Here is a 25,931-nt window from a genome sequence, read left to right on the forward strand (position 1 = left end):
CTATTTTCTTGGAGAAAGTAAAGACCCTCCCCACCATGTGCTCCTGGGTTAATCCAGTCTCAAAGCCTTTCATAAGGTTAATATGAAATTTCCTTTGTTAGTTCCCCATGTGTCTTTGCAGGCAACCCCCTCAAAAGCAAACACCGGTTTTCTGTTTGTTGGAGCGTAAACTCGTGTGTGTGTGTGTGTGTGTGTGTGTGTGTGTGTGTGTGTGTGTGTGTCTTCGTTAGAATACCCTGAACTCTGAATACCCATCTTAGTGACTCTCCAGGGTTGCATTAATTGTTTATCCTGCTGCTCTCAACCTCTCTTGATTCGGCACGGCTCATTTTGAATGGGAAAAGCAAGATCTTGGTGTGAGCACCAGTTGGCAATGAGTAATTTGGGACTCCCAGAACTTTGCCGAGAGTCAGTGGTGTGCTTTTCAGTACATCTCATCTGCCTTCTATAGGGAGGCTTTTATCCTGAGAGTGGGAACATGACTTTTCTCTTGCCATGCTCAATATTTGGGCCTGGGCCAAGGCCAGGGAAGACTGATGACTCTGCTAGGAAAATGAGAACTGGAGTAGGGGGCTTGGTGAGCTGTAAGGTTGAGCATCAGGTCTTACCGGCTCTCCCTTAGTCCCAGTGGAGGTGAAGGCACATTCTAATTGGGATGCTGTAGTCACACTTTTCAAAAGGAAAAGAACAAATGAATAGACTGCCCTTTAATTTTTAGATAGTATTGAGATAATGACATATAAGAATTAACCAGAGCATAAGAAGCAATCCAGGACCAGGGAAAGAGATAATATCATCAAGAAATGCAGGCATTTCGTTTTTGGTCATTGAGAATGTTTTTTGAGGCGGGTGTGGGAGGGGGGAATCTGCTGAAGGTAACAAGGAATTTGAAGTGGCAGCTTGACCTCAGAAAGAGAAAATGTGATTTCCCCAGAAGTGTGAAATGTTGCCTTGCCAAAGCTCTCTGTGATGTGTTTCTCCAGATAAGTGTGCTTGAAAACAGCGAGAGAGCAAAACAAAAATCTCCACTGGCACTGCTTTTTCTGATTACTTGGTGGCTCTTTGACGCTGCTTCTCTTCATCCTTCCTGTCTGTGCACATGGGTTCGTGAATGTTGGGCATTTATGAGCAACTCCTGTTAAGTTTCAGATCACACTTTGTATGAATCTGTGAAGCTTCCTGGTAAGAAACGATTTCTTCCTAATGAAATCAGATGTTTTCTTTTCTTTTTTCTTTCAAATTGGATATGTTTTTATTTATATTTCAAATGTTATTCCCTCTCCCGGTTTCCTGGCCAGAAACCCCCTGCTCCATCCCCCTCCCCTTCTTCTATAAGGGTGTTCCCCCTCCCCAACCACCCCCACTTCCCGATCTCCCCACCCCACATTCCCCTGCACTGGGGGGTCCAGCCATGGCAGGACCAAAGGCTTCTCCTCCCATGGGTGCCCAACAAAGCCATCCTCTGCTACATATGCAGCTGGAGTCATGGTTCAGTCCATGTGTAGTCTTTGGGTGTGGTTTAGTCCCTGGGAGCCATGGTTGGTTGACATTGTTGTTCTTATGGGGTTTCAAGCCCCTTCAGCTCCTTCAATCCTTTCTCTAATTCCTCCAATGGGGACCCCATTCTCAGTTCAATGTATTTGATAAAGTCTGGCTGAGTCTCTCAGGAGACAGCTATATCAGGTTCCTGTCAGCACACACTTCTTGGCTTCATCAATATTATCTAGCCTTGGATATATATGCTGTATACCCATGTGGGGCAGGCTCTGAATAGCCATTCCTTAAGTCTCTGCTCCAAACTTTGTCTCCACATCCCCTCCTATGAATATTTTTGTTCCCCCTTCTAAGAAGGAGTGAAGCAACCACACTTTGGCTGTCCTTCTTCTTGAATTTCATGTGTTCTGTGGGTTGTATCTTGGATGATTCGAGCCTTTGGGCTAATATCCACTTATTAGTGAGTGCATGCCATGTGTGGGTTTTTTTTTTTTTTTGAGTTACCTCACTCAGGATGATATTTTCTAGTTCATTCCATTTGCCTATGGATTTCATGAAGTCATTGTTTTTGATAGCTGAGTAGTACTCCATTGTGTATATGTACCACATTTTCTGTATCCATTCCTCTGTTGAAGGACATCTGGGTTCTTTCCAGCTTCTGGCTATTATAAATAAGGCTTCTATGAACATAGTGGAGCATGTGTCTTTGCTGTATGTTGGGACACCTTTTGGGTATATGCCCAAGAGAGGTATAGCTGGGTGCTCAGGTAGTACAATGTCCAATTTTCTGAGGAACCTCCAGACTGATTTCCAGAGTGGCTGTACCACTTTCCAACCCCACCAACAGTAGATGTGTGTTCTGAAATCAGACATTTTCATTAGTCCTTGTGGTGCTTTTCATGTCCAGGATAGAGTCTAATTTGTAAGCCTGATAAGACTTTTCTCCCCCAAGTGGCTTTTGGTTCTAGTGTTTGTCATAGCAACAGAAACCAAATTAGATTACTGTGTTCATCATGTGTTTGGGTTACCAGATACTGTCTTACAGTCTCCACTCTCTGCTGACTTCTCAATGGCTATTTGTGGGTTGCTTATTGCTCTCCCGGAAGGGTTCCTGGTGCCTTCAGAATCCTCACAAGTTTACAGTCCTCTGCCTAAATCCCGCACAAGGTCACATATTGAAGTAGATGATTAAAGACTTTTGAAATCCAACCAGACCAGGTAAGGCCAGATTACCTTAATTTGAAGTTCAGGGAGTGCTCCAAGGACCTCAGGCCTCAAGTCCACACGCGGAAGAAGCTGCTGACACAGAGAAAAGGACAAAGAAGAGACGTGCACGCTCAACTTCCCTTTTGCTTCTGTCATTGCTGCTGAGGAGGGTCTGAATCAGGCTCCAAGTTCAGAGCAGACACAAGAGGGAATAACACCCTCATGACGCAGGCTCTCTAAGGATGCCGGTTTGCAGACCTGTAAAAATTTTAAGCAAGTCTGTACTTGAGATTTATATATACTTTATATATACTTGAGCTGTCAGTTTCTGTGTAAATTATGAAGAAAAGTGGAATATACTGGTAGCCCTGAAGTGTCTGAATGTTCAAAATAATGGGTATTGTGTAGCTGACTCAAGGACACTGGTGTGGCTTTCCTCCTGCATCCCCTGCTTCAACACTTGGACCAGAATATTATTTGGGTGGCTCCAAACATTTCTGGAGTAGAATAGAGGTTAATGGCTTGGAAAAAAATGCTGTCATGCCTGAATACCTTTTTCTCCTGAGAGTATTAAAACTGCATATAGCACTAGTAGGCTAGTGAACTGGTTTAACTCGTAAGCGTATTTTCTTGCCTATGAATGGTGATAGGTGTATTTGGTTATGTGGCAGGAGAGAAACGTCTAAGAAGTTTGGATTTGCTGTTGCCAGGGTGATTTGTTAAAGGCTGCTTAGGGAACCTTAGAGCAGTAGAAACTCTATTGCATGCCGTTTCAGTGCCTCTTTTTGTGACGGGGGCACTTGGCCCATCCGTTGCTACTGAGCCCCGACTGTGCGTGCAACTGTGCTAGGCACCGATTTCCCTGTGTAGTCTAGTGGCTGAGTAGAGCGTCAGCCTAGTGGTCAGTGGTAGAGAGTTGAGGCCTGTGAGCAAGAGGAGCATGAGCAAGGCCTTCCTAGGAGAGTGAACGTCAAACATTGGGAAAGCGAAGGAGAGAACACAAAGACACAGAGGACCAGAGAGACAGAGAGGCACAGACGTGAAGACAAGGACACCAAAGAAGGGCAGGGCTTTCATCCAGAGTGCAGTGCCAGAAACGGAAGTGCTGGCCTCCCCGTGTTTGCGGTTGCATTCTTTTGAGGATAAGGACAGAGGACTCTAGGTTACCAGTGCCTGCCATGAGTAGGACGGAAATATAGAATTAGTAGCTGGATTCGTCAGCACTAGGTGCTTCTAACAGGTTGGAGTTTCATTGTTAGAGAGAAATCACACTCCTGGGTCACGTTTACAAGGGCAAGAGGTACTATCATTGCAAGGTCCTTGAAGAAAACCTCTCTGATCCTGGAATGATCACTTTTTGGCATGATCAGTCTGAATGTACAGTGTTCTGTGACTGTCACAGTTTAATGGCTGCTTAGGACAAACTCAGTTTCTCCTGTGGGGGGACAGGGCATCCAGATTTGCTCTGCCCTAATTCTTCACACCTGGCAGTTTGTGCTTCCTGACCACAGGCTCCCGGAGGACTGCAGAGGGCTGGTTAGCAAGAAGCTTTGTCAGAACCTTTTTTGCATATTTATAGCAACAGGGATTTATCCCTGTAAGAGACAAGGGAAGAGAGGCTAGGAGACACCGCCTGAGATCTACACATATCACTCACATTCTTGTGCTTCTTCCTGAAGTCTAATGGTGGATTCCCTCCCTCTTCAGCCTGTTCCAGGTCAAGAGGATCATCCCCAGATCAGCAAATGCTTCCTTTTCTCCCATCTTCCTTTTGAGTAATTTTCTTAACTCAGAATCCTGGCTGTTCCCCTGTGGTCCAAGTGGAACACACATTTATGCCTGGCTTAGATTTGTGTATCAAGATCCAGACTCATAAGTCTATCACTGTGTCAGTGACACCTCCATGTAATGTTTCCAGTATACCATTGTACCAAACAGAATTCTTGGAATGCGCGTCCATCTCCAAGTGTTTTAACTTCCTTAACATCAACAACAACAAAAAAAATGGTACGTTCAACTATCCATATGCTGAAACCAGGAAATTGGGACCTATCTTTTAATTTTAATTTCCCAGCACTCAGCCCGGATCGTCCTGATACTCTAGAGGTTTTTGTCTTTATGGGTTTCTTTTCTCCCTTGCTCGTGCCCCAGTATGAGTGCTAATGTATTTCACTGGACCAGGATTTCAGCTTCCTGACCACACTTCTTATTGGGAGGCTATTTATTGGAGCAATGACGATTTACTAGCTGCTGAGCCCCTATGAAATTGCTCCTCTTCCTCCAGCATCCAGTAACAACCAATAGCTTAGAGGAGAGCAGTGGGGTCTAATAAGCTCCTCCCATCCATGGCAGCGTGCTGATGGGTTCCATCTTGTGCAGGTCAAGTACAGATAGTGACAGCTGCTACTAGCTCCAGAAAATGGGAGCCATGCCATGTTCAGAAGACAGAACATTCAAGCACTCCTTACCAGTTTCAGTCTCTCATTCGTTCTGCTCCTCCTTGTAGGGACAAAAATTAGTAGAAGTCATAGTTGCAGTAAAACCCCTGTCAACCTGTCACATAGCTTTAAGCACGGCCAGCCCATATTTGATCTTGTTTTCTCATTTAATTTCTTCTGGTGGTTTTTGAGAAAAACTCCAAGTATAATTGTTCTTGTAGAGTATTTAATATTTGAAAAGTGAGGACTCATAGTGAAATACAACTGTGGATCTGGAGGTTGGGGCTCAGCAGTTTAGAGCTTTGGCAGAGCACTAGGATTCAGGGCCTGTGATTCCATCTCCAAGGGATCTGCTGGCCTCTTCTAGTCTTTAAGGATATCTGAATGCACAGGGAACACACACACACACACACACACACACACACACACACACACACACGCACGCATCATGTTCTAACATGACAAAAAATTAAAACAAATATTGATGTCTTAATAACATCCAGAGCTCAGTTAGTGTTGCCTTGAAATTTATTTGTTTAGCTTTGCTCCTTCTACAATGTCCTATTGTTTGGATTTTTCAGATTATAACCCAGTGGCTACTAGTTAATTGGTCGATTATATCCTTTCAGTAAGCACTTACATCTAGGTGTGGTGAGATTTGGGTTGGATTTGTTCTGCGAAGGAGGAACATGCTTTCTCATAGTGTGTTTTACAAGCTGTGCAAAGTCAGCACTTACAACAGTGTCTTCATTCACTACATCTTAGGCTAAAAAGCTGACCACAGAGCACTCCCACGATCAATTGTTTCATCAGTTTTATCATAGATAGTTAGCAATTTAAGGATGTTTGGTGCCTTTCCGTTGTACATATCATTTTACAAACGGCCAAGTCATGTCACTTGACAGGTGGGAGGCTGCTGATGTCCTCTCAGAGTATTCCACTCATTTGAATTTTAGGTATTATGCTGGACTCCTGGGATACACTGTCACGATCGTTATGTGCAGGGCTATATTATTACTCATTATTTATCCCAAGCACAAACTCAAGTCCTCACAATTAGTATTTGTTGACTAAGAGATGAATATTCAGACTTCGATTTAATGAAGGGCTGGACTTCCCGAGAGGACTCGATTGTTGTTGTTGCTGTTGTTTTTGTTGGCTGAGGGCAGAACTACAGGTGACACATATTTGTTTTCTCATCAACAGCAGAAAGAATGACATAGTTGGATGGCTGTGAAGGGGTTTGAGTTCCCCTGTGTCTTTAAAGCAATGCTTTGTCCTTGGTAATGATGGTAGAGGACCCATGGTCATTGAGTTACTGCTAGGGAATTCCTTTTATGGACTTGAAGAGGGAAGGAGGACTTTGTTACTAATGGACATAATTCGAGTGGTTCTCTATTTTGATTGATAGATTAGGTCATAAAAATTTTCTATTTCATGTGTCTTTCTACATATGTCTGTTTTTAATCATTGAAATGAGGCAGAAAACTGTAAATAAAGGATTTCCCTTTTAGAGGCCACCATTTAGCCTTATTGCCTGTGGTGGCTTCAGTAGGTTTGTCCTTCACAGACTCATGTATTTGGATGCTAGACCATACAGAGTGGCACTATGAGGAGGTGTGGCCATATTGGAGGAGGTGTGGCCATATGGGAGGAGGTGTGGCCATATGGGAGGAGGTGTGGCCATATGGGAGGAGGTGTGGCCATATTGGAGGAAGAGTGTCACTGTGTAGGCACTGTGCTCAGGCTCTCCTGAGTGTGGATGATAGTCTCCCTTGGCTGCCTGTGGAAGACAGTATCTCCTTCTATTGCCTTCAGATCAAGTTGTAGGACTCTTGGCTCCTCCAGCAGCACATCTGCTTGCATGCTGCCTTGCTTCCCACCGTGATGGTAATGGACTAAACCTCTGAAACTGTAAGCTAGCATCAATTAAATGTTTGCCTTTCTGAGAGTTTCCATGGTCACTAGTGTCTCTTGACAGCAATAAAACCCTAAGACACTGCACATGCACCCAAAAGCAGGTCAGACCATGTTGGTCTTTCTAGTCTTTGAACTCAGGTGTATATTGCTGGATATACCTGAGTGGAGACTTCCTGAATTTGATTGCTATTGGGATGAGTGACACACACTGTTGTCAAGGGTGGAGTCCATTGCAGGTGGGGATTGAAGGTGCTCATGTTCCTAGGTGTGTCGTTCAGAGAGGGCTGTGTATGTATAGTCCATTTGGGTAAAGGAACCAGGCTCCTAGGTACAGTATTGCTAGTCTGCGATGTGCATAGCCCTCAACCAAATGAGGAGTCTCAGGGCACTAAACTATCTCTTCTGCTCGCCTTCCTCAAACGAGCCTCCAAAATTATTTATTTATTAACTGATTCCAGTTTTAGAATAGTACAAGATTGGTCAGCTTAACATTGTGGAAATGTACCCAGTTCTGAGTTCTGTCCTGAAAATTATTTATATTAAAAATGTTCATTGTTTCAATATAGTTAGAGATTGGATGTTTGCTAAAATATTTCAAATCGTGAATTATATTTTAGTAGAAACATTTTCTTAAAGATAGGTAATAGCTGGTGATTGGATGTACTCTTTCCTCACTGGTCTTAAATCCTCAGATTTTATATTTGTAGTCACATCCTAGAAAATAGACTTTAAACCGTTATTTTATTAACCTTAGATCTTACTTAAAAAGAAGTCAATTTAATGAGAATTAATATGAGTCTTCTCCCACTTCTGTCTACATCATTTGATAGATGTTAGGACAAGTGACTCCTAGAGGTTACCTTGAAATTCTATTTATTTGATGTTTAAATTCTCTCTTAGAGTAAGGCATGGGAATTAGCATTGTCAGGATATGCCAGAAAACCGATTGAGTATTTTTGATGCAGATTCTCATTCATGTCTGAATAAAAAATTCAAATTTAACATTTTATTTTTTAAAAATAGTTTACTTATTTTTATTTCATGTGCAGTGGAGTTTTACCTGCATGCATGACTTTTGTGTAGGTATCAGATCCTCAGGAACTGGAATTACAGACAGATGGGAGCTGCCATGTGGTTGCTAAGCATTGAACCCAGGTCCTCTGGAAGAGCAGCCAGTGCTCTTAACCCCTGAGCCATCTCTCCAGCCATCAACATTTTCGGTTTTAATACTTGATACTGGACATTTGAATGAGTTTTAAATGCAGTGGCTAATAAATGGAGACTGACTAGGATAGTTTTCCAAATTGTTTTATAGAACTTTGCCCCAAACTGATAAACCCAGCACCAACAGTGCTCTGAGAGTGCTCAGCTCTGCGTTACAGCTTCCCGATGCCGCCTCAGTGTCAGCACAGCAAACAAAAGCCATCCCCGGGCTACCCTTTCCCTCAGTACTTTCTCCTGATACCAGATCATAAGGGATGAGGGAGACATAATATATTAAATTTCCCAGATATATTAAATTTCTTTCAGGTATACTGCTTTAATTTCCTTGATATCTTCCAGATACAATTTCTCCTAGGTCTTAACACCTGAACACTATTTTCTGAGATGACCTAGATAATATTTGCAATTTTGTTTCATTGTACTAAGTTATCCTATTAGTGTGGGGCAACTAACAGAGTGGAAGAGCTCTGCCTTGCCTTTGAGAACCACTCCCGTCGTGAAAATTCACTCCGTGCACCAGCTTTTGACACCAGAAACTGCGCTGTGAGCAAAGTGGGGAGTTTCTCTTTAGAGGTCGTACAGAAAAATAAAGGAATGAGTGGATGGATAAAATACAAAAAAGCAGGAGGCTGCACTTTAGGCTTCTCTCTCACAAGAGAATTAAGAGAATTTTGTATCTACAAGTGTAAGGGGTAGGGGGAGCACACGGAATTGTGGACACAATTCTGAGGTTGGAGGTTTGAATCTGTGGTCAGAATCTGTTAGAAGCTAGATTCTACTTCAGCCTGGCTTTGTCTGGCCAGCTGGTGTCCCCAGGTCAATAGAGTCCCCCCTCCCCCACATCTATTTATGTAGCTCTGCCTTGTGACAAGCAGACCAGACTAGAGTGCTTACATTGTATCTCACAGTGAGGCCATGTTGCTAATGGCAGTTGTGTGTGGAGGAAAATGGCTCCATGTGTAACATAGAGCAACTAGTGGCAAATCTGGCAGCATCTCCAAAAGATTGGCAATATTAACACATGTTAGGCATATCTTTCTCACCATGTTATTTATCTGAATTAATGTTTCCACTGATAATCAAACCTTGATTGCCTTTTATTCATTAGCTTGTGATTTAATTAATATGACTTGTTAAAGGGGAATCCTCCATGTTTTCCTGTAAACAGCTCTGATTTATTGATTCAATCTGAATTTTGTGTTTATTTAAATCAGGGTTTGAATTACATGTTTTAAGCCCTCCTAAAGTAGTTTTAAAAACCTCAAGATAATTAGAAAATATGACATAATTTTTAAAGGATACCATCTTAATTTGATACCCTTAAGAAGTGAAATGCATGCATGACTAGTAGCATAGAATTTAGAGCACTTCAGATAATAGTAATAAAGCTTTATATATATATACACACATTAAACCTATATTATACATATATATACTGAAATTAGAACATTAGAAAATTTCATATTATTATCCCCAAAGACCTTTTATAGAATGGTCCAGCCTGTGACTTAACATTTTTACATGTTGGTGAGTGTCCAGACATGTAGGGAAAATCTAATTAAGAAAGAAGAAAGTCACAGTGACTCAGGTTAAAGAGCAGTTTGATGATCAATATAATTCTTAGTGGGAAACCTGTGAAGCCATTGGAGAAGAGAGAGATGCTGATTAGTGGTCTGTGCTTAGGTTATTAAAGGATTGTAAGTGCTTTTGCAGTGGGTCTGTTGGGTGTAAAAAGGTTAATTAACTAATTAATTATCCTACAAATCCTAAAACTTCCATGACATGGAAACTTGTCTCCATACGCATAAATATCAGAGAGACTTTACCTTCAATCTGAAACACACACACACATACATACACACATAAAACAAACGAATAAAACAAAACTAAAGGAAAATAAAAAGAACCCCAAATAACAAAAGGAAAACAGAAATTGTGAAGCCTCTGGAGAAATGGCTCAGCAGTTAGGAAATTGTGAAGCCCAACATGAATGAAGATGTTGAAAGGTTTATAAAAATCTTGGTGTCGGGGCTGGGGATTTAGCTCAGTGGTAGAGCGCTTACCTAGGAAGCCCAAGGCCCTGGGTTCGGTCCCCAGCTCCGAAAAAAAGAACCAAAAAAAAAAAAAATCTTGGTGTCTCTGAAAACTTTAGAGATAATAAGTTTTCTCCCTCATTTTATATTTATTTGGCATCAACAAAGGGGAAAACCTCCATGAATTACCAGCATCTGTAGTCATTCTATAAAATACACTCTTTGTCTGGAAGGTTCTACATACTGGACACAAACCAGTGATTGAAGCAGTCTCTTTATTTCTGGTGCTTAGATTCTGAAGACAGTTTTAGTTCATGTGATATAATACGTAAAACATCAGTTTCAGCAATGACTGAGGTGAGCACAGTCCACAAAACCCACTGATGCTTGGGGCTGGAGAGAGGGTTTAGACAGTAAGAGGACAGGCTCTTCCAGAAGACCTGAGGTGGATTCCCAGCACCCACATGATCGCTCACAGCCATCTGTAGCTCCAGCAGCTTTGACCTCTGGCTCTGGCTTCCTCAGGCACCACATACCTCAGGCCCGATGAACAGACTCATATGCAGATAAAACACCCAGGCACATTCAACCAAATAAAAATTAAAAACCACCTGACAAACCAGTCAGTCGACTAACTCACCAACCAATCACCTTGGCGACTTAACACGTGGCATTTCAGTTCATGGAAATTGCAGAATTATAATTCCATGAAACCAGTTCTTGTATTACAGGAGGTGAATTCAAAAGGACTGTTTTTATCGCAGTAGAATGTTAGAGATTGACCTTTGAGAGTGCTCGGGTGGATTCTGATTTAGTCAGCCGTTGTTCTATTGCTGAGGAGAGACACTATGACCAAGGTATCTCTTATAAAACAAAACATTTAATTGGGGGTCTTGTTTACAGATTCAAAGACCTAGTGCATTGTTATCATTGTGGTGAGGGCATGGTGGCCTGCATGGCACTGGAGCAGTGTCTAAGATTCATATGCAGAGAGAGAAAGAGAAAGAGAAAGAGAAAGAGGGGAAAGAGAGTGAGAACGAGCACAAAAGCACCCGGGACTGACATGGGCTTTGACTCACTCCCAGTGATACGCTTTCTCCAACAAGGCCACGCTTTCTTATGCTTCTACTCCTTTTAACCAATTCCACTTTCTGATTACTAAGCATTCAAATATAGCAGCCTACGAGGGCCATATTTATTTCTCCTACCTCACTGACTTTGCTCTTTGCTTTCAGTTATGCTAGTGGCTAGTCATGTTTCATGGTCTGGGGCTGTGTGGGAAGAAGGTGGTGTGTGTGTGTGTGTGTGTGTGTGTGTGTGTGTGTGTGTGTGTGTGTGTGTCTTTTATGGGTGAGAGGAAAATGTCTGCAAGTGAGGGGAAAATTCCAAGGCGTTCCTGGAATCAGTCACTGCCTCCTGTGGGAGCCACTGATGAGCTCAGCAGGGCTGAGAAGTCTGTGCAGATGTCCGTTGTTCTTACTTTGTGGCAGCCTCAGTCCCTGCCAAATGTTCCCTTAGTCGTGTAGCACGGAGTGAAGTTCACAGGCTCTGAAGCCAGCTGAACCAAGAAAAGTCAAGGGGATGCATTCAGGAGAGGAGGTTGCTTAGGAGAAAATTGTGGAGTCTTCCTTTCCCAGCTGAGGCACAGACAAAGCATCACAAACCCTGACTTCCAGGAGAAAGTCTGCACATGGTGGAACCTTGTAACAAGATGCCCGTATCCCATTGCCATCAGCAGTACTGACTGAGTTTCTGTGAGCTCGTGGAGAAAAGCCACCTGGCAGGTGGATTGCGATGAGGACTTTGGCTTCTGGGTCTCCCTTCTGGGGCAGGCAGTTTTTTGAGAAGCATACGTCAGATATTGCGATTTTTATTTTTATTTATTTATTTATTTTTAAGACATTAGCATTCATATTTCAGACTCAGACATGGGATTCTCTGGGGCACGTGAGCTCTTCATTTTGGTTCCTCTGAATATTTCTGGTAGCAATCAAAATTATAATAAGAAACTATAAGATTAGCAAAACCAAACACTGATAACCTATAGAAGACAGAGGGAAGAAATAGGACTGCCATCGATGCTATAGGAAAGGGAAATTGGTTTCTGCCATGTAGTGTAAGATTTGAATTTCCATCAAAACTAATATTTCCAGTTGTATGTATGTTTTGACCTTGTATCTATATTTTTAGGAATTTGTTATTCATACTTTTAAAAAATATGGGTAAAATATGTAAGAATATACATTATATCACTGTAGAAGTAGTAAATCGTGGATGAACTTAATGCCTATCGGTTGAAGACTAGAATGAAATTAAGTATGTTAAACTTACACGAGAGACTGCAGGCTATATACACTATACATGGTTTTCTGTGCTATGCAGGTGTATATGTATATATTTGTCAGTTTATTGATGTGACACAAGCATACCTACATAATTTATGTGTAAGTATGGAAGGTCTCTAGACCAGAGAACATATCTGCACAGTGATATGCAGAATTATATCTGGTGGTTTCAGAACGTAGGAGCTAGGTGGCTGAAGGAGTAGGTCAGGAGGGTTTGGTTTTCTTTAAATATGTTTTGTATTTTTTATATTTTTCATATCTCCTTTGAAACATTTTAATGAGCAAGGCAATCAGAGAAAATATTCCATCAGGCATAGTAAATGTAGAAAATAAAGCAATCAAGAGGGCTGGAATATATAGTTATTTCTTTGATGTTGATAGCTGACAGAATTGACTGGATAAAACGTTATCTCCATAGTACAATCATACTTTTGATTAGAGCTGACACACATGCAGAAAGTGTTTAAAAGAACCATCTGCTTTGGTTGTGTATTTTATAATTTGTAGTAGTATATTCATCAAGTTTTTGATCATGTAACATAAAACACGACTGGATCAAATGGAGTTATTCAGCGGCTCTTATTTTAAAAACATGCAAACGGTGTGTGTGTGTGAGTGTATGTGTGTTTGCGTGTGTTGTGTGTGTGTTGTGTGTGTGTCTGTGTGTGTGTGAATGTGTGTGTTGTGTGTGTTGTATGTGTGTCTATGTGTGTGTGTGAGTGTGTGTGTGGTGTGTGTGTGTGGTGTGTGTGTTGTATATGTGTGGTGTGTGTGTGTGTGTGGTGTGTGTTTGTGTGTGTGTGGTGTGTGTGTGTGAGTGTGTTTGTGTGTGTGTGGGGTGTATGTGTGGTGTGTGGTGTGTATGTGTGGTGTGTGGTGTGTATGTGTATGTGTGCATGATCGTGCATGCGCAGGTGAGTGTTGCTGAGAGAGAAAGGAAGGGAGGGAAGATGAGTAGCAAGCTTCTGTCCATGGGATTACACCACACTATCTAAGACTGAAGATGCAGCCTTGAGAAACAAAGGGAAATGTTCTCTTCACCGATTTGATTTGAATTAGACTCAGCTTCATTTTCAGGTGGTTTTGTTAAGCTCTAGTTTCACTGGAAGAAAAAAGCTACCTCACAAAATATCAAGTTTGATATTAAGCCTGTTACAAGTGTATTTACAATGTGAGTATTCATGATGATCTAGAATTGCAAGCCTTGCTGAATTCAGGACAGCTATGGCCGTATAGGGGACTCGCTGACACTATTAACGCAAACTTGCATAGAATAGAAATGTTGGGGAGCATAATTAGAACCCAGACAGACTTACAGTTCTGCAAAGTCACTTTTCTCTGTTCTTTGGTTTCCTGCAGGGTAAACGGAAAGCTGGTGGCTCTAAAGGTGATCAGGCTGCAGGAGGAAGAGGGTACGCCTTTCACAGCCATCAGAGAAGGTAGGCACTTCAATCTCCTCTCTTTGATTCTGTCGTTACGTGTTGCTCCTAGCATGGTAAGTAAGCATTCTGCACCTCCAGGCATGCCAAGTGTTGCGGTGACCTGGTAAATTTTGCACATAAGGCTTTGGTTTTATGAAATAAAGTTGATTTGTCTTTTGCCTTGTTCAGTCATGCATAGGAGGGTCTCACCTCTTAGCAAGAGCCGACTCATTAGTGGAGATTCTACAATCCGCTGCCATAATGTTCAGGATTAGTAGCGTCACTTCAACATCACTTAAAAATGCAAATTATCTTTCTCTAAGGCCTCAGTTTATTCTCCCATCAAATAGGCCAGGGCAAGGTCTTGCGCTGATCCAGATGATGTATTGGTGACTTGCCACCTAATTTTGTGAAGGTATTGACAATTTAAATACACTGTTATCATCTGGATTGTTTGTCATTTAATGATGATGATGATGATGACTACGGTGACAAAGATGAAGACAATAATGATGATGGTGATAATGATGTTCTTCCTTTTAAATTAGGGTTTCTATTGCTGTGATAAAATACCAATGACCAAAGGCAACTTGGCCTGGGAAAGGGTTTACTTTTCTTATACTTCCACATCACAGTTCATCATTCAAGGAGGTCAGGCAAGGAACTCAGGCAGGGTTGGAACACAGAGGCCGGGATTGATGCAAAAGCCATGGAGACAGTCTACTTAGTTGATCCCCAAGGCTGGCTTACCCTGCTTTCTTTTACATCCCGCTGTAACACCTCCCCCAAGAGGCTGGGCCCTCCTACATTCAATCATCAATCAGGAAAATGTACCACAGGCTTGCCCACAGGCCAGTCTGGTAGGGGCATCTTCTCAATTGAGTATCTGTCTTCGAGGATGACTCTAGCACGTGTTAAGTTGTCGTAGACCTAGCCAGGACACTCTTACTGGGCTTCCTCATCTCAGCCTTTCTTCCCATTTGACTTTCTTTATTACCATTTACCTGAAGCTTCTTAGAAAGTTTGTCCATTGCCTCTTTATTCCAAACCAAACATGTACTCTTCCGGGTTCCTTTGTCTAACCTTTCAGCAGACTGCACGTGATTGAGAGAGCTTTTTTGCAACCGGAAACCAAAAACCGGCAGGCTGGCTTTTCTCCTCATCTTGTGCTGACCTTTGAGTTTGTAGAGTCGAAGGAGAGGAAAGAAAAGCCTTCTTTGATCTGATGAACACTGATTCCTGGCTAAATTCTCTGAGTTAAAATACTAGTTAGAAGCTGTTGACTTCCATACCTGTGCTTGTTCAGCTGTCTACATGTTCACTTCATGCATCCATCCACCTTCCTGAGATTACCCCTTGGTAATCTCTGAGAAGAGTACTATATCACAATCAGTATGCCTGGTATCACAAGTTGCCTAAAACTTACATCCAAATTTAATTCTTGTCTAACACATCCCATGTAGTATTCTCTACACGAGTAATGGCAATGCCCAGAGTTGCCTACCCAAATTAGCCCAAGGTTACACCTGTAAAGGGTGGCTCAACTCTGTGTACTGTTGATACACGTTTTCTCACTGTAACCCAGACATGGTCAGCTCTCCCTTGAAATGTTGCAGTGACTCTTACCTTACGCTCTCTACTGCTTTGCCATTCTTATTGTCTCTTCTCTACTTTGAAACTATCATAACATAACACTGCAAGCCATGTTTCATTAACGCCCCCTTTAAAAACCTGCACCAAGGTCGCTGGCTCCTTTTCTTTTCCATTGTTCCATAGTGTCTCATCTCAGGGCCCTCACATGTGCTGCGACACTGTCCTGAATGCTTTTTCATTGGTTGCTCTTAGATACCAGCTGTAAACTCAGATGTTCTCTTCTCAGAAATGTCCTTTGGTCACCTTGTCTACAGTAGCAGTTAACTCTGTTCTCACCCATCCTCCTGCATCTTCTCCTGCCAATACCCCTGATCATTTCCACTACAGTTCTCACTGGGATGTGACATATCCCCTGACTCTGCTCAGATGTGGAGTTTTAATGAAGTTAGTGACCTTGTCTGACACCATCCCTGTACCAGCTCACAGCTGACTTGCAGAGCGTCATTAAGCGAGAGTCAGTAAGTAAGATGGAGTACTGGATACAGATGATGCCCGTGAGGAATCCGTCACCCGGGTGGCAGGCAGAAGATTGAAATCATAAGTCCACGAATAACATGGCGTGCCGTAGAGATGCCGGACCATTTCGGAAGCGTTGTGAATCCTTGGGAAGGTTCTTGTGAAGTGTGCTAAGGTGTCAGCTGGACCTCGAGCTAGAAATAAGATTGGTAAGCGGATGACTGGATGGAGAAGTTTCTGTCTGGACAGACACGGAAAATGAGCACATGTAGACCCGCAGTGCCTTTGCCCAGAGTGAAGAGAGAGGATGATTTTCAAAAGGGGTTTCGATTAGTGTCTGGTCATATGACAGTGGGTTTTGCTCCATTGGCGTGCTTTGTTTGTACATTTTGATTTCTCAGTTCATGAGATATCTATTTGAAATTGCCTAATGATTTAGGAATGGAGCTCACAGTTATTGAATATAAGCAACCTATTTTAGCAAGATACCTAAAATTATAAGATTTTCAGTTTTGTTGTCTTAAATTTAGAACAGAGTTGTGTTTGCCTCAGTACTCTGGAAGATGGATGGTGTCAAGTGCATGGCCAGGTCACCTGAGGGGCAGGAGGATGGCACCTGAGATCAGAAAAAGGCTAAGAGCAGAAGTAAGAGGCGAGGTCAATGTCTTTGAGGCCCAGAACTTTCTGTGCAAATCAGAGGTTGACTGTAGCTGAGGCAATCTGTAGACATTGGGTTTGGAGTCTAGGATTCTGGGTTTTGACTGTGTCAACAGCATGAAACCACCTTGGCAGGCTGCGAGGCCTCTAGGACACAGTACCTCAGATGATGCATTGCCCAATCAGATGATGTGTGATTGTTAGTGCCTCATAGTGGTGGAGGCTAGGAGTGCAATGTCAAGGTACCATGAGTTGCTTTCTTACAGCTGTGAGAGAAAGGATCTGTTCAAGGCTTCCGTCTAGGCTCATAGCTAGGGGTCTTGTCCTTTGTCTCTGAGTAATTATTCTGTGCCTGTGGATATACAAATGTCTTCCTTCTGTAACAACATTGCTCAGAATTTAATTAGAGCCTACCCCAAAGATCTCATTTTAACTTATCTCTCTTCGTATTCACATCCAGACTGCAGTTTGGGCTTTAGCATATGGAATATTTTTGATGGGGAAGGGCACAGTTCAGTTCATAACACCACTTTATAGATTATGGCGCTGGAAACCTTACTTGCAGAAGGTAAGGGTTGGGCCATGTCATTAGTTATGAACTTTCTACATTGACGGGATGCTTCTGACTTTCTGAAGATTTTTGAAATTCAGATTTCTCATATTCCTGGGGTGGACAATGGTGGAAGAATTGTCGAGGTCTGGGATGACCCATTGCAAACATTGTGTTTTCTTTAGCTACTATATTTTGAGGTCTTTCTAATAAGGTCTGACTTCTACATTGTGTTTTTAAAACTATTTATTTGTATTTATGCATTATGAATGATTTCTGACATATAGGTATATGCTCAGTGACTGTAGAGGCCACATGAGTATGTCCTCTCCCTAAGAAATGGAGTTCCTGATTGTGAGCCCCCATGTGGGTACTTGGACCTCAACTTTGGTCCTCCGTAAGGGCAACAAGTATTCCAAAGTCCCGAGACATGTCTTTATTCCCTCTGTTTTTAGTAGAAGTAAAATGACTTTATGATAATAATAAATGGGTCAGTATTTTAGATGTATATCCCTATCCTGACTTCTCTTCCCGTCTGTTTTTCTGTTTTTTATGTACAGAAACAAAGCTTATTGCTACTGCTGGCTGGGTCATCAGTCACGGCTTTACAAGTACACATACAGTGACCTGTATATTTATTTAGTGGAAGAACAGGAAACATTCCAGAGTGTGTGGCACTTGGGATAGGCTAATTTTCCATTATGGAGGAAACATTATAGCTGGGTCAATGAGAGGGAGAGAGCTGGAATTTGGTTTTACTGTATTCTGCTATTCTGGCTAATTCTTCATTCTTAAAATGTCAGCAGCATGAAGATTGGGAGCCGGGAAAGCCTCGTGCTCAGGGAAGTGGATTTCAAGGGCTGGCTTTCCACTTATCGGATTACCTTGGAATTTAGACTTTAACATAATTTTCACACAAAGTGGAAATGCTTAGCAGCCCTAATCTTGCCTAGATTTGTGTCTCCAGATGGACTTTGAATTTCATCTTGTTAAGATCGAGCGCATACAGTGGCTTAACCTAGGTTTGGGTGCTTTGGAACTCACAATGTCTTTGATGGCAGCTTATCGAGATGACGTAACTGGCAATGGTCCACTCTCCTGTTTTAACTTAGAAGCCTTGTGTGGCATCTTCTCAGCTTATGGTTAGAGGCTCACGAGCACAAGGAAAAGTTTGGAAGGCAGTGGATTCGACCCTTCACTATCTTGTTCTGTATGATCACTTTGTAAATATAATATCACAAAATTGTTCTTAAGGTTTCTGACCATCAAGGCAAGGGAAACAGTTGTCATTTCTATGGATTCTTCAATGTGTAGTACTTTGCTTAGGCAAGCATACACAGAAATCTAAATATTTTAGAAACAAAATACACATAAAAGAGAACAATGTTTGGCAAGCATTGTGTCACGTCTATGATCCTGGCCCTTGGGAGGTGGACACAGGAAAACGGGTAGCTGGACTTCGTGAGTTCAAGAGCAGTTACTCTTCCTCTGTGTACTTTATTAGTTATCCTATGAAAATAGTTTGTGTTTTTAATAGAAAATTATGATACTAGAAAGATAGAAGGTGAGAAACAACTTAGAGGGTCAAAAAAAGACCAGCATCTTTTATGCTAGATATTTGGAAATAATCTGCTTATAAAACTAGTAGCTAACTTTCACAGTGAACGTTCAAGCATCTACTTAAAATATTTCTAATACTGAAGAAAATTAAGCACTTCAGTTCTGAGGTATTATTTTATAAATGTGATAACATTAGGAGACAGAAAATGAAGCTTCTGTTCACTGAGCCATTAATGACTGTGGTGTTTGACAGATTGGACATTCTTCCTCACATCTTTCTGGTGTATATAATGTCTTCAACAATATTTATTTCTTTTTTGATAACTAGATCAGTCTTTCACTAGTAGATATATATAATTTAGCTTGTGAGTAATGAATGCTAGTTTTATCTCATTCGGTTATAATTCAGAAATTCACCAAGCCAAATTTAGTACTCGTGCTGTTATATTACTCGTCTATAGCTTCAGTGATATAGTACTACCAACCTAACAGTCATGTATAGTCATATGTATATATATTAGGAGTTCAAAATCAAAGCACTGAGAAGGCCAGGCTTTCTGTGAAAGCTACAGAAAAGAAACTCGCTCAGAGTTTGCTTGCTTTGGTTGGCTCCTGGCAATCCTTGGGTTCCTTTGAGATTACATATATATATATATATATGTATATATATATATATATATATATATATATATACACATATACATATATATATGCTAATTTTCCATTATGGAGGAAACATTATAGCTGGTTCAATGAGAGGGAGAGAGCTGGAATTTTGTTTTATGTATTCTGCTATTCTGGCTAATTCTTCATTCTTAAAGTGTCAGCAGCATATATATATTACTCAGCCCTGTGCTTCTGTGTTTACAGGACCTTCTTCTCTGTGTCACACGCTATTCTTAGAAAGACACCAATCAGTGCACTTAGGCCTACATTAAACTGGTGTGAGTTTTATTTTATTTAATTAGATTTGTGAGTACTGTTTGCAAGTAAAGCTTCACTCTGAAGTTCCAGGTAGACAGGAGTCTGGAGAAATATTTTTCAATGAGCTACAGTTTGTTTATTCTTGTCACCTCCACTGATCCATTTGAACATGGCAGGAGACTAGGACAGCCCTTGTCCTTCCAGATAAATATGCAGTGTAGGGTGATCACAATTGCTGTTCATCTCCTCTTCATAGAAATACATATGTGACAAATGAATGAACACTAGCATTCGTTATCATTCTCCGAAGTCGCTTGGCTCTTATTTTTCATTTTCTGAATAAAAATATGACCTTTTCTCTCTGATTACAAGACGAGGTCTGTGGCTTGTAAGGAGATGGATTGTCATGTCAGCATGATTTAGACATTGGTAGTTGGTTTGAGGTTGGCAGTGGGAAGAACTGATTCCAAAGGCTACTAAATATATGTAGAATGATAAAGTTCTACTTTTTGATAAATGGACAAGAATCTACAAATTGATTGTTGTGACACATTGATTCAAAGGATAAAATATTATAAATCTTAGCTCCCAGGCCATCCCACAAGAATCTGTTTTGTCCAGGTAGATAGTCTAAATAATATAAATCCTTTCTGGTCAAGTAGTACTGAGTTGATATGTGTGTAATCATTCTTGGTTATAAGCCCTCTCCCTCTCCCTCTCCCTCTCCCTCTCCCTCTCCCCCTTCCCTCTCCCCCTTCCCTCTCCCCCTTTCCCTCTCCCTCTCCCTCTCCCTCTCCCCCTTCCCTCTCCCGCTCTCCCTCCCCCCCTCTTTTCGTGGCACAGATGCTCTTGTGCTTGGCTTTCTGGAAGGACTCCATTGAGAAAGTGTTCTCAGAGGGGAAGAGGGGCTCCCCGGACACAATCTCCCTCTGTAACAGATCCAGAGAGCAATGTTGGAGAGGGCTGAGAGGACTGCTGTGGTTCCATATTTTTGTCTTGTCAATATTGAATTGTTTAATCCTCTTGTAGTGATTTCTATATTAATAGGGAGAACATCAAGTATAGTTTTAGCTATGTTTTCCTCTATATCAAAACAATATTGATCAAATGTAGTAGGTGACAGAGTACATTGTCTCTCACTGGTCTTAGCAAGTTTAGGATTTATTAGCTCTGAGCTGATCTTGGGAATTTCTGAAATTAGCTGTTTTTTTTCCTGGTAGATTGTTTTAAAAGTCAGAATTGTTTAAAATGCAGGAATCCTATATGAGCAATTTTGTAAGCTAAGCCAGACCATAGAGATACAGTAGTGGTTGTTTCAGTTGTGGCTGCATGGGACTCCAACTTGACTCTTAGGTTGAGTTTTAGTCAATAGGCCTAGTGACTAGCAAGAGTCAGTTTAGTCTACTATTTTAGTATGAACCCTCAAGCCCAACATATGTAGATTCAAAAATGCTTAGATTTCTGCCTGAGTGTATGATTTTGAGAAAGTCTTACATTTTCCACTCCTCAGTTTCCTCATCTTGGAAGATGTAGTCATGAAATTCATGATGTTATCATATAGAAACAGAGAATGAAATTTCTTGGTAATAAAAATGCATTACCAGGAAACACAAGTTCAGAAGAAAATATAGATGGCGAATTTAAGGAAAATTCTCAAGAAGGATTAAGAAGAGTTCCTTTCTCTGATGTCTCCGAGTTTACATAAGTAGAGGTATGAGTTTTCTTCTGTATTAGCTTGTTTTGGTTTCTCTGATTCTGAAGGTACTGAATGCCAATCCTTTAGCTGCCCTGAAACCTTAATTATCAACCTAAGCTTCAGAGTCAGAGGCCTTGAGTGATTCCTTTGGGTGTTTAAATAGGGATTATTGTTTGGTGGGTTACACAGATTTATGATGGGGATGATGTACACTCCTACACACACACACACACACACACACACACACACACACACACACACACACACCCCTACTTCCTTTTCCTTGCTGATCATCAGATACCAACATAGGATAGTAATTTTGAAGGAGGCTTTGGTTTCCACAGGGAAAGATAGCTGACTCTCTTGCCCAGAGAATTTAAGTTTGCTACTTAAATTCAGTAATTCAGTAAATTCAGTCCTCAGTAAGAGGACTGAGTAAGAGGTGGGTTGCAGGGATTCTCTCCCTTCAATAAGCATGGTTTCATTCATCTCTTGATTCTTGGTTTCAGATCATGTAGCTGGTATAAGAGAGACTAAAGGATAATGAAATACTTAGGGGGAAAAAGACAAGTGCTGATTTTAGGAGTTGGATGTGTGGTTCTGAAGAGGAACAACTTGCAGAATGAAGTGTATGTTCAGACATGGAGCTCAATGGCCATGGGCATGGGGTCTTCGGGATGACATCCAGGGTTTTTCTTGGGACCTGGGCTGGATAATAGAACCTATGCTAAGAAAGAGCCTATGAAGAAGGACAGAGAATAGGAAAACACAGGGAGTTTCAGTCTCCCAGGCATCAAATTTGAAACCCAGCCTTCATTTTGTTTACATGGTCTTGCAGTTGAGATCACAGACCAATTATGCCTCAATTGAAGAACTTATTGGTCATATTCAGGTACATGATCTAAATATCTTACTATTGTGAGGTAGATATGAAGTTATCATTTTCATCTTGCGAATTAAGAAGCTGGAGTCACCAGATATTTTTGTCAAAAGACACCAACACTAAATATAGAGTCTGGTGAACTGTCTAGCACACAGTAGACCCTCAATAGAGATTAAGCAACAAAATGCCTGAGTACATTTCAGAACCTTTCTGTATTGCTGCTGATATACAAACATATATCATCATAGTTATACCGATTATTGTAAGAGAGCTAAAAGAGGGAGAGGAGTGAGACTTGGAAAGACACTCTATTAGTCACAGAAGGTTGAGTGCTGGTGGGGATTGTGCCACTAGCCTCTCGGTCATGAGGAAGGACTTCAGTCTCTGCACTTCCAGATCGTTCATTCCTGAAATGAACTGTCTACGGAGATGAGTTATCTTTATATAAACCCTTTTGTTGCACTCTCCAGTTACAGTTCTGTCTACTAGGCATTATTTTGCAAAGGCCTATTTATTTATCCCAAGCCTTAACTTCCTTATCTGCACCTTAGAGATAATTCTTACCTGAATTTATCATAGGATTGCTGTGACAATTGCATGAGGCAGCATCTTTAATAGCTTGGCAAGATAAAAGCTGAAGAGGTCTATAGGGAATTTTAGGCAATTGAAAGTGCACTCAGGTAACAGTTGTTATATTATAATCCTTCCAGAATGGTCTTCAATACAAAAATATCCTATCTTACCTTAGGTTACCAGTTGACGAAACAAGATGACATGTAATCTTTTTTTCCAAATTTTACCAGCCAAAGAAGCAGCTGCTTGACTTAAAGACAAATTTTAATTTTCAAAATTAACTAAAATAAAACCACTATTTTCGTAGGTTGTAAAGTCACATGAACCAACAGCTTTCAATTTGTGTTGATATTAGCTGGCAGACACTCATTACAGTATTCAGACTCACGAAGAATAACAATTGAGTCAATTTACATAAACTTACTTAGAATCCTAGTCTAGACTCATGGGTTTTTTTTTTTTCCTTCCATTTACAAAATTTTGCCTGTCATTTGTAAAAGGTTCTATAGCAATTCATGTTAATTTTTTCAGTGGCAGACATAAAGGAATATTATTAATGGTTTAAAAGAACTATTTTAGCATGATAAATTCAAATCTTGTTACAGCATATCTCTCTCTCTTTCTCTCTCTCTCTCTCTCTCTCTCTCTCTCTCTCTCTCTACCTCTCCCTCTGTGTGTGTGTGTGTGTGTGTGTGTGTGTGTGTGTGTGTAAAACACACTGATGATACAATTATGGATTTTTCCAGTAGGTAAAAAATTGAGGCTAATACTATTATTTGATATCAAATCTCTGAATACTTAAAATTATCTAAAATTTCCTGTTCTTACCTATCCATGTTGTTACACATGCTATCTCATATATTTCTCTCCACAATCCTGAGTTAATATGTCAGTATGGATGCATCTAAGCTGCAGAGAAGAAGAAGAGGCCTAGGGATAAATAAATTGTATTTTGTTGCATATTTTGATAGGAAACAATTTTAACTGAGGTTTTTAACTGAAGTGTTTGTTCAAAAATAATGCATTCTGCACTTTAAACTTACTTCATATTTATTCCTTATAGGATAGTTGTTAACATAGCCACAGATTACTTTAAAACTTATTGCCACACATTTACTACTTCTGAGTATTTGAGAAGATGTGGCATTGTTGTACTACATATCGTGTATGCTACCTAATAATGTCAAAGGTAGACAAACCTTAAACAGAAGCTCATGGCCAATGTAATGCTCACTGGTGGAATTTGATACTTTATGAATCTTCAAGGCCCATATTTAAGTCATATTTTTATGTTTAGTGAGTTGTCAATGACGATGTGACATTTTCAGTGGTTCTTTTGAAAAGACTGATACATTGTATCAGTTATATTTTTAAATCCCCGTAAAATTCCATGACTGCAAGCATGTCAATAGACTACAATTAAGAGAAGCACAAAGAGACCCACTGGTAGATTTTTTAAAATTAAAATTGCATAAAGAAAGAGACAAAGGGAAATCTTGATGATAGGAAGAGACAAGCAACTCATTATAGCAGAGAAAACTGTACTCACAAGCTGACCTTTCGTCTAAAGTGGCTGTTGCAGGAAGGGAAGGTTCTGACATGTTCAAAAACCAAAAGGGAAGAAAATGAAAACCTGTCAATTAAAATTCTGCATCTAACAAAAACAATCCCTTCGGAATGAGGCCAGAGCTGTGTCTAAGTCAGCAGAACTTGAATGAAATACTAAGGGAAACATGCCAGGCTGGATGCAAACAGCCACATCCACTGTTTTAGTGGAAAAAATGGAACGTTGGAAATGGCAATATGTGAGTAACTATAAACAATTCTATAATATTTCATATAATCTGTACTATATTAGGCTTTTTAATACAGTGATTATCAAATTGTTGGATATACGACATAGAGATAATGTTTGTGTGGGAGAGCAAAAGCTACATTTTATAAACATTGAACCAATATTAACCTGGAGTAAACATAACCAACCTATATATTAAAATTCCCAGCATAATCACTAAGAAAATAATATGATTAAAAGTCAAGAAAATATGCTTTTATTTCAATGTATGCTGAAGAAGACTAACAGAGATGGCGGTGAGTAGGAACACAGGAAGATATGTGAGCATCCCTGGAAACATGCTGTGGATAAAGATCAAACTTCATCATCTCAACACTTTGCATTTAAGACACCAGAGAAAGTGTTCCAGACTGGGAAGGGAGACAAGAGTCAAGTCAATACTCTCTAGAAGAGATGAGCTTTAGTTCTAGTTACTCAGCAGGCTGAATGTTGAGTAGGATATGCAAGCATTAATCATAAGAAACCTGGCACAGCAGAAAGTCCAGTGAATACTGATAGGTACTTCTGTGTTGTTCCTGCAGACGGAGAGGGACGTTTTACAATGATGGAAGGTCACCAGTGAGCACGACTTCTCCATTACACAGGAGAGATTACTCTACAGGGGAGTTCAAATATACAGGGGGATCATAAAAAAATAGACATTTCAACAATTTCACTCATACATTTACCCACAAATATTGGAATATCAGTTGCAAAAAGCCAACTAAGATGCAGAAGGTAGAAGTGTTGTGGAAACCAACTTGACACATGGTTCCAAGTAGAATATCCGATCATTCAGTTTAAGAGCAAATTGAATATTCCTAAGGATACATCACAGGCTAACCCTAAAACAAGCCTGTGTAAAAGGACTGAACCCATCAAGGGGTAGGTTCTGCCTAATGGGCAGTTACGTGGAAAATGAACAAAAGGAAAATTGGAAAATTGGAAAATTGAACAAACAACATGCTTCTGGATAATCTATAGATCAAAGAAAAATGAATGCTGACACTTTAATATCAATGAAAAGAAAAACATCATCAAAATTCGTGGGATACAGATAAGTC

At 40.7% G+C, this 25,931-nt stretch overlaps 1 protein-coding gene across 9 annotated transcripts in view; it reads left to right on the top strand.

Annotated features, from left to right (window-relative positions):
• Cdk14 (cyclin-dependent kinase 14) overlaps positions 1 to 25,931 on the top strand; it is a 582,117-nt gene that overhangs the window by 180,524 nt on the left and 375,662 nt on the right. For all 9 annotated transcript variants that reach the window (XM_087657963.1, XM_087657960.1, NM_001395582.1 and 6 more), the window contains 1 exon segment: positions 14,020 to 14,099. In XM_087657963.1, coding sequence (XP_087514089.1) covers positions 14,020 to 14,099 — 80 coding nt within the window.

This window comes from Rattus norvegicus, chromosome 4 (genome assembly GCF_021556685.1).
Source record: "Rattus norvegicus strain SHRSP/BbbUtx chromosome 4, alternate assembly SHRSP_T2T, whole genome shotgun sequence".
Lineage (NCBI taxonomy): Eukaryota > Metazoa > Chordata > Mammalia > Rodentia > Muridae > Rattus > Rattus norvegicus.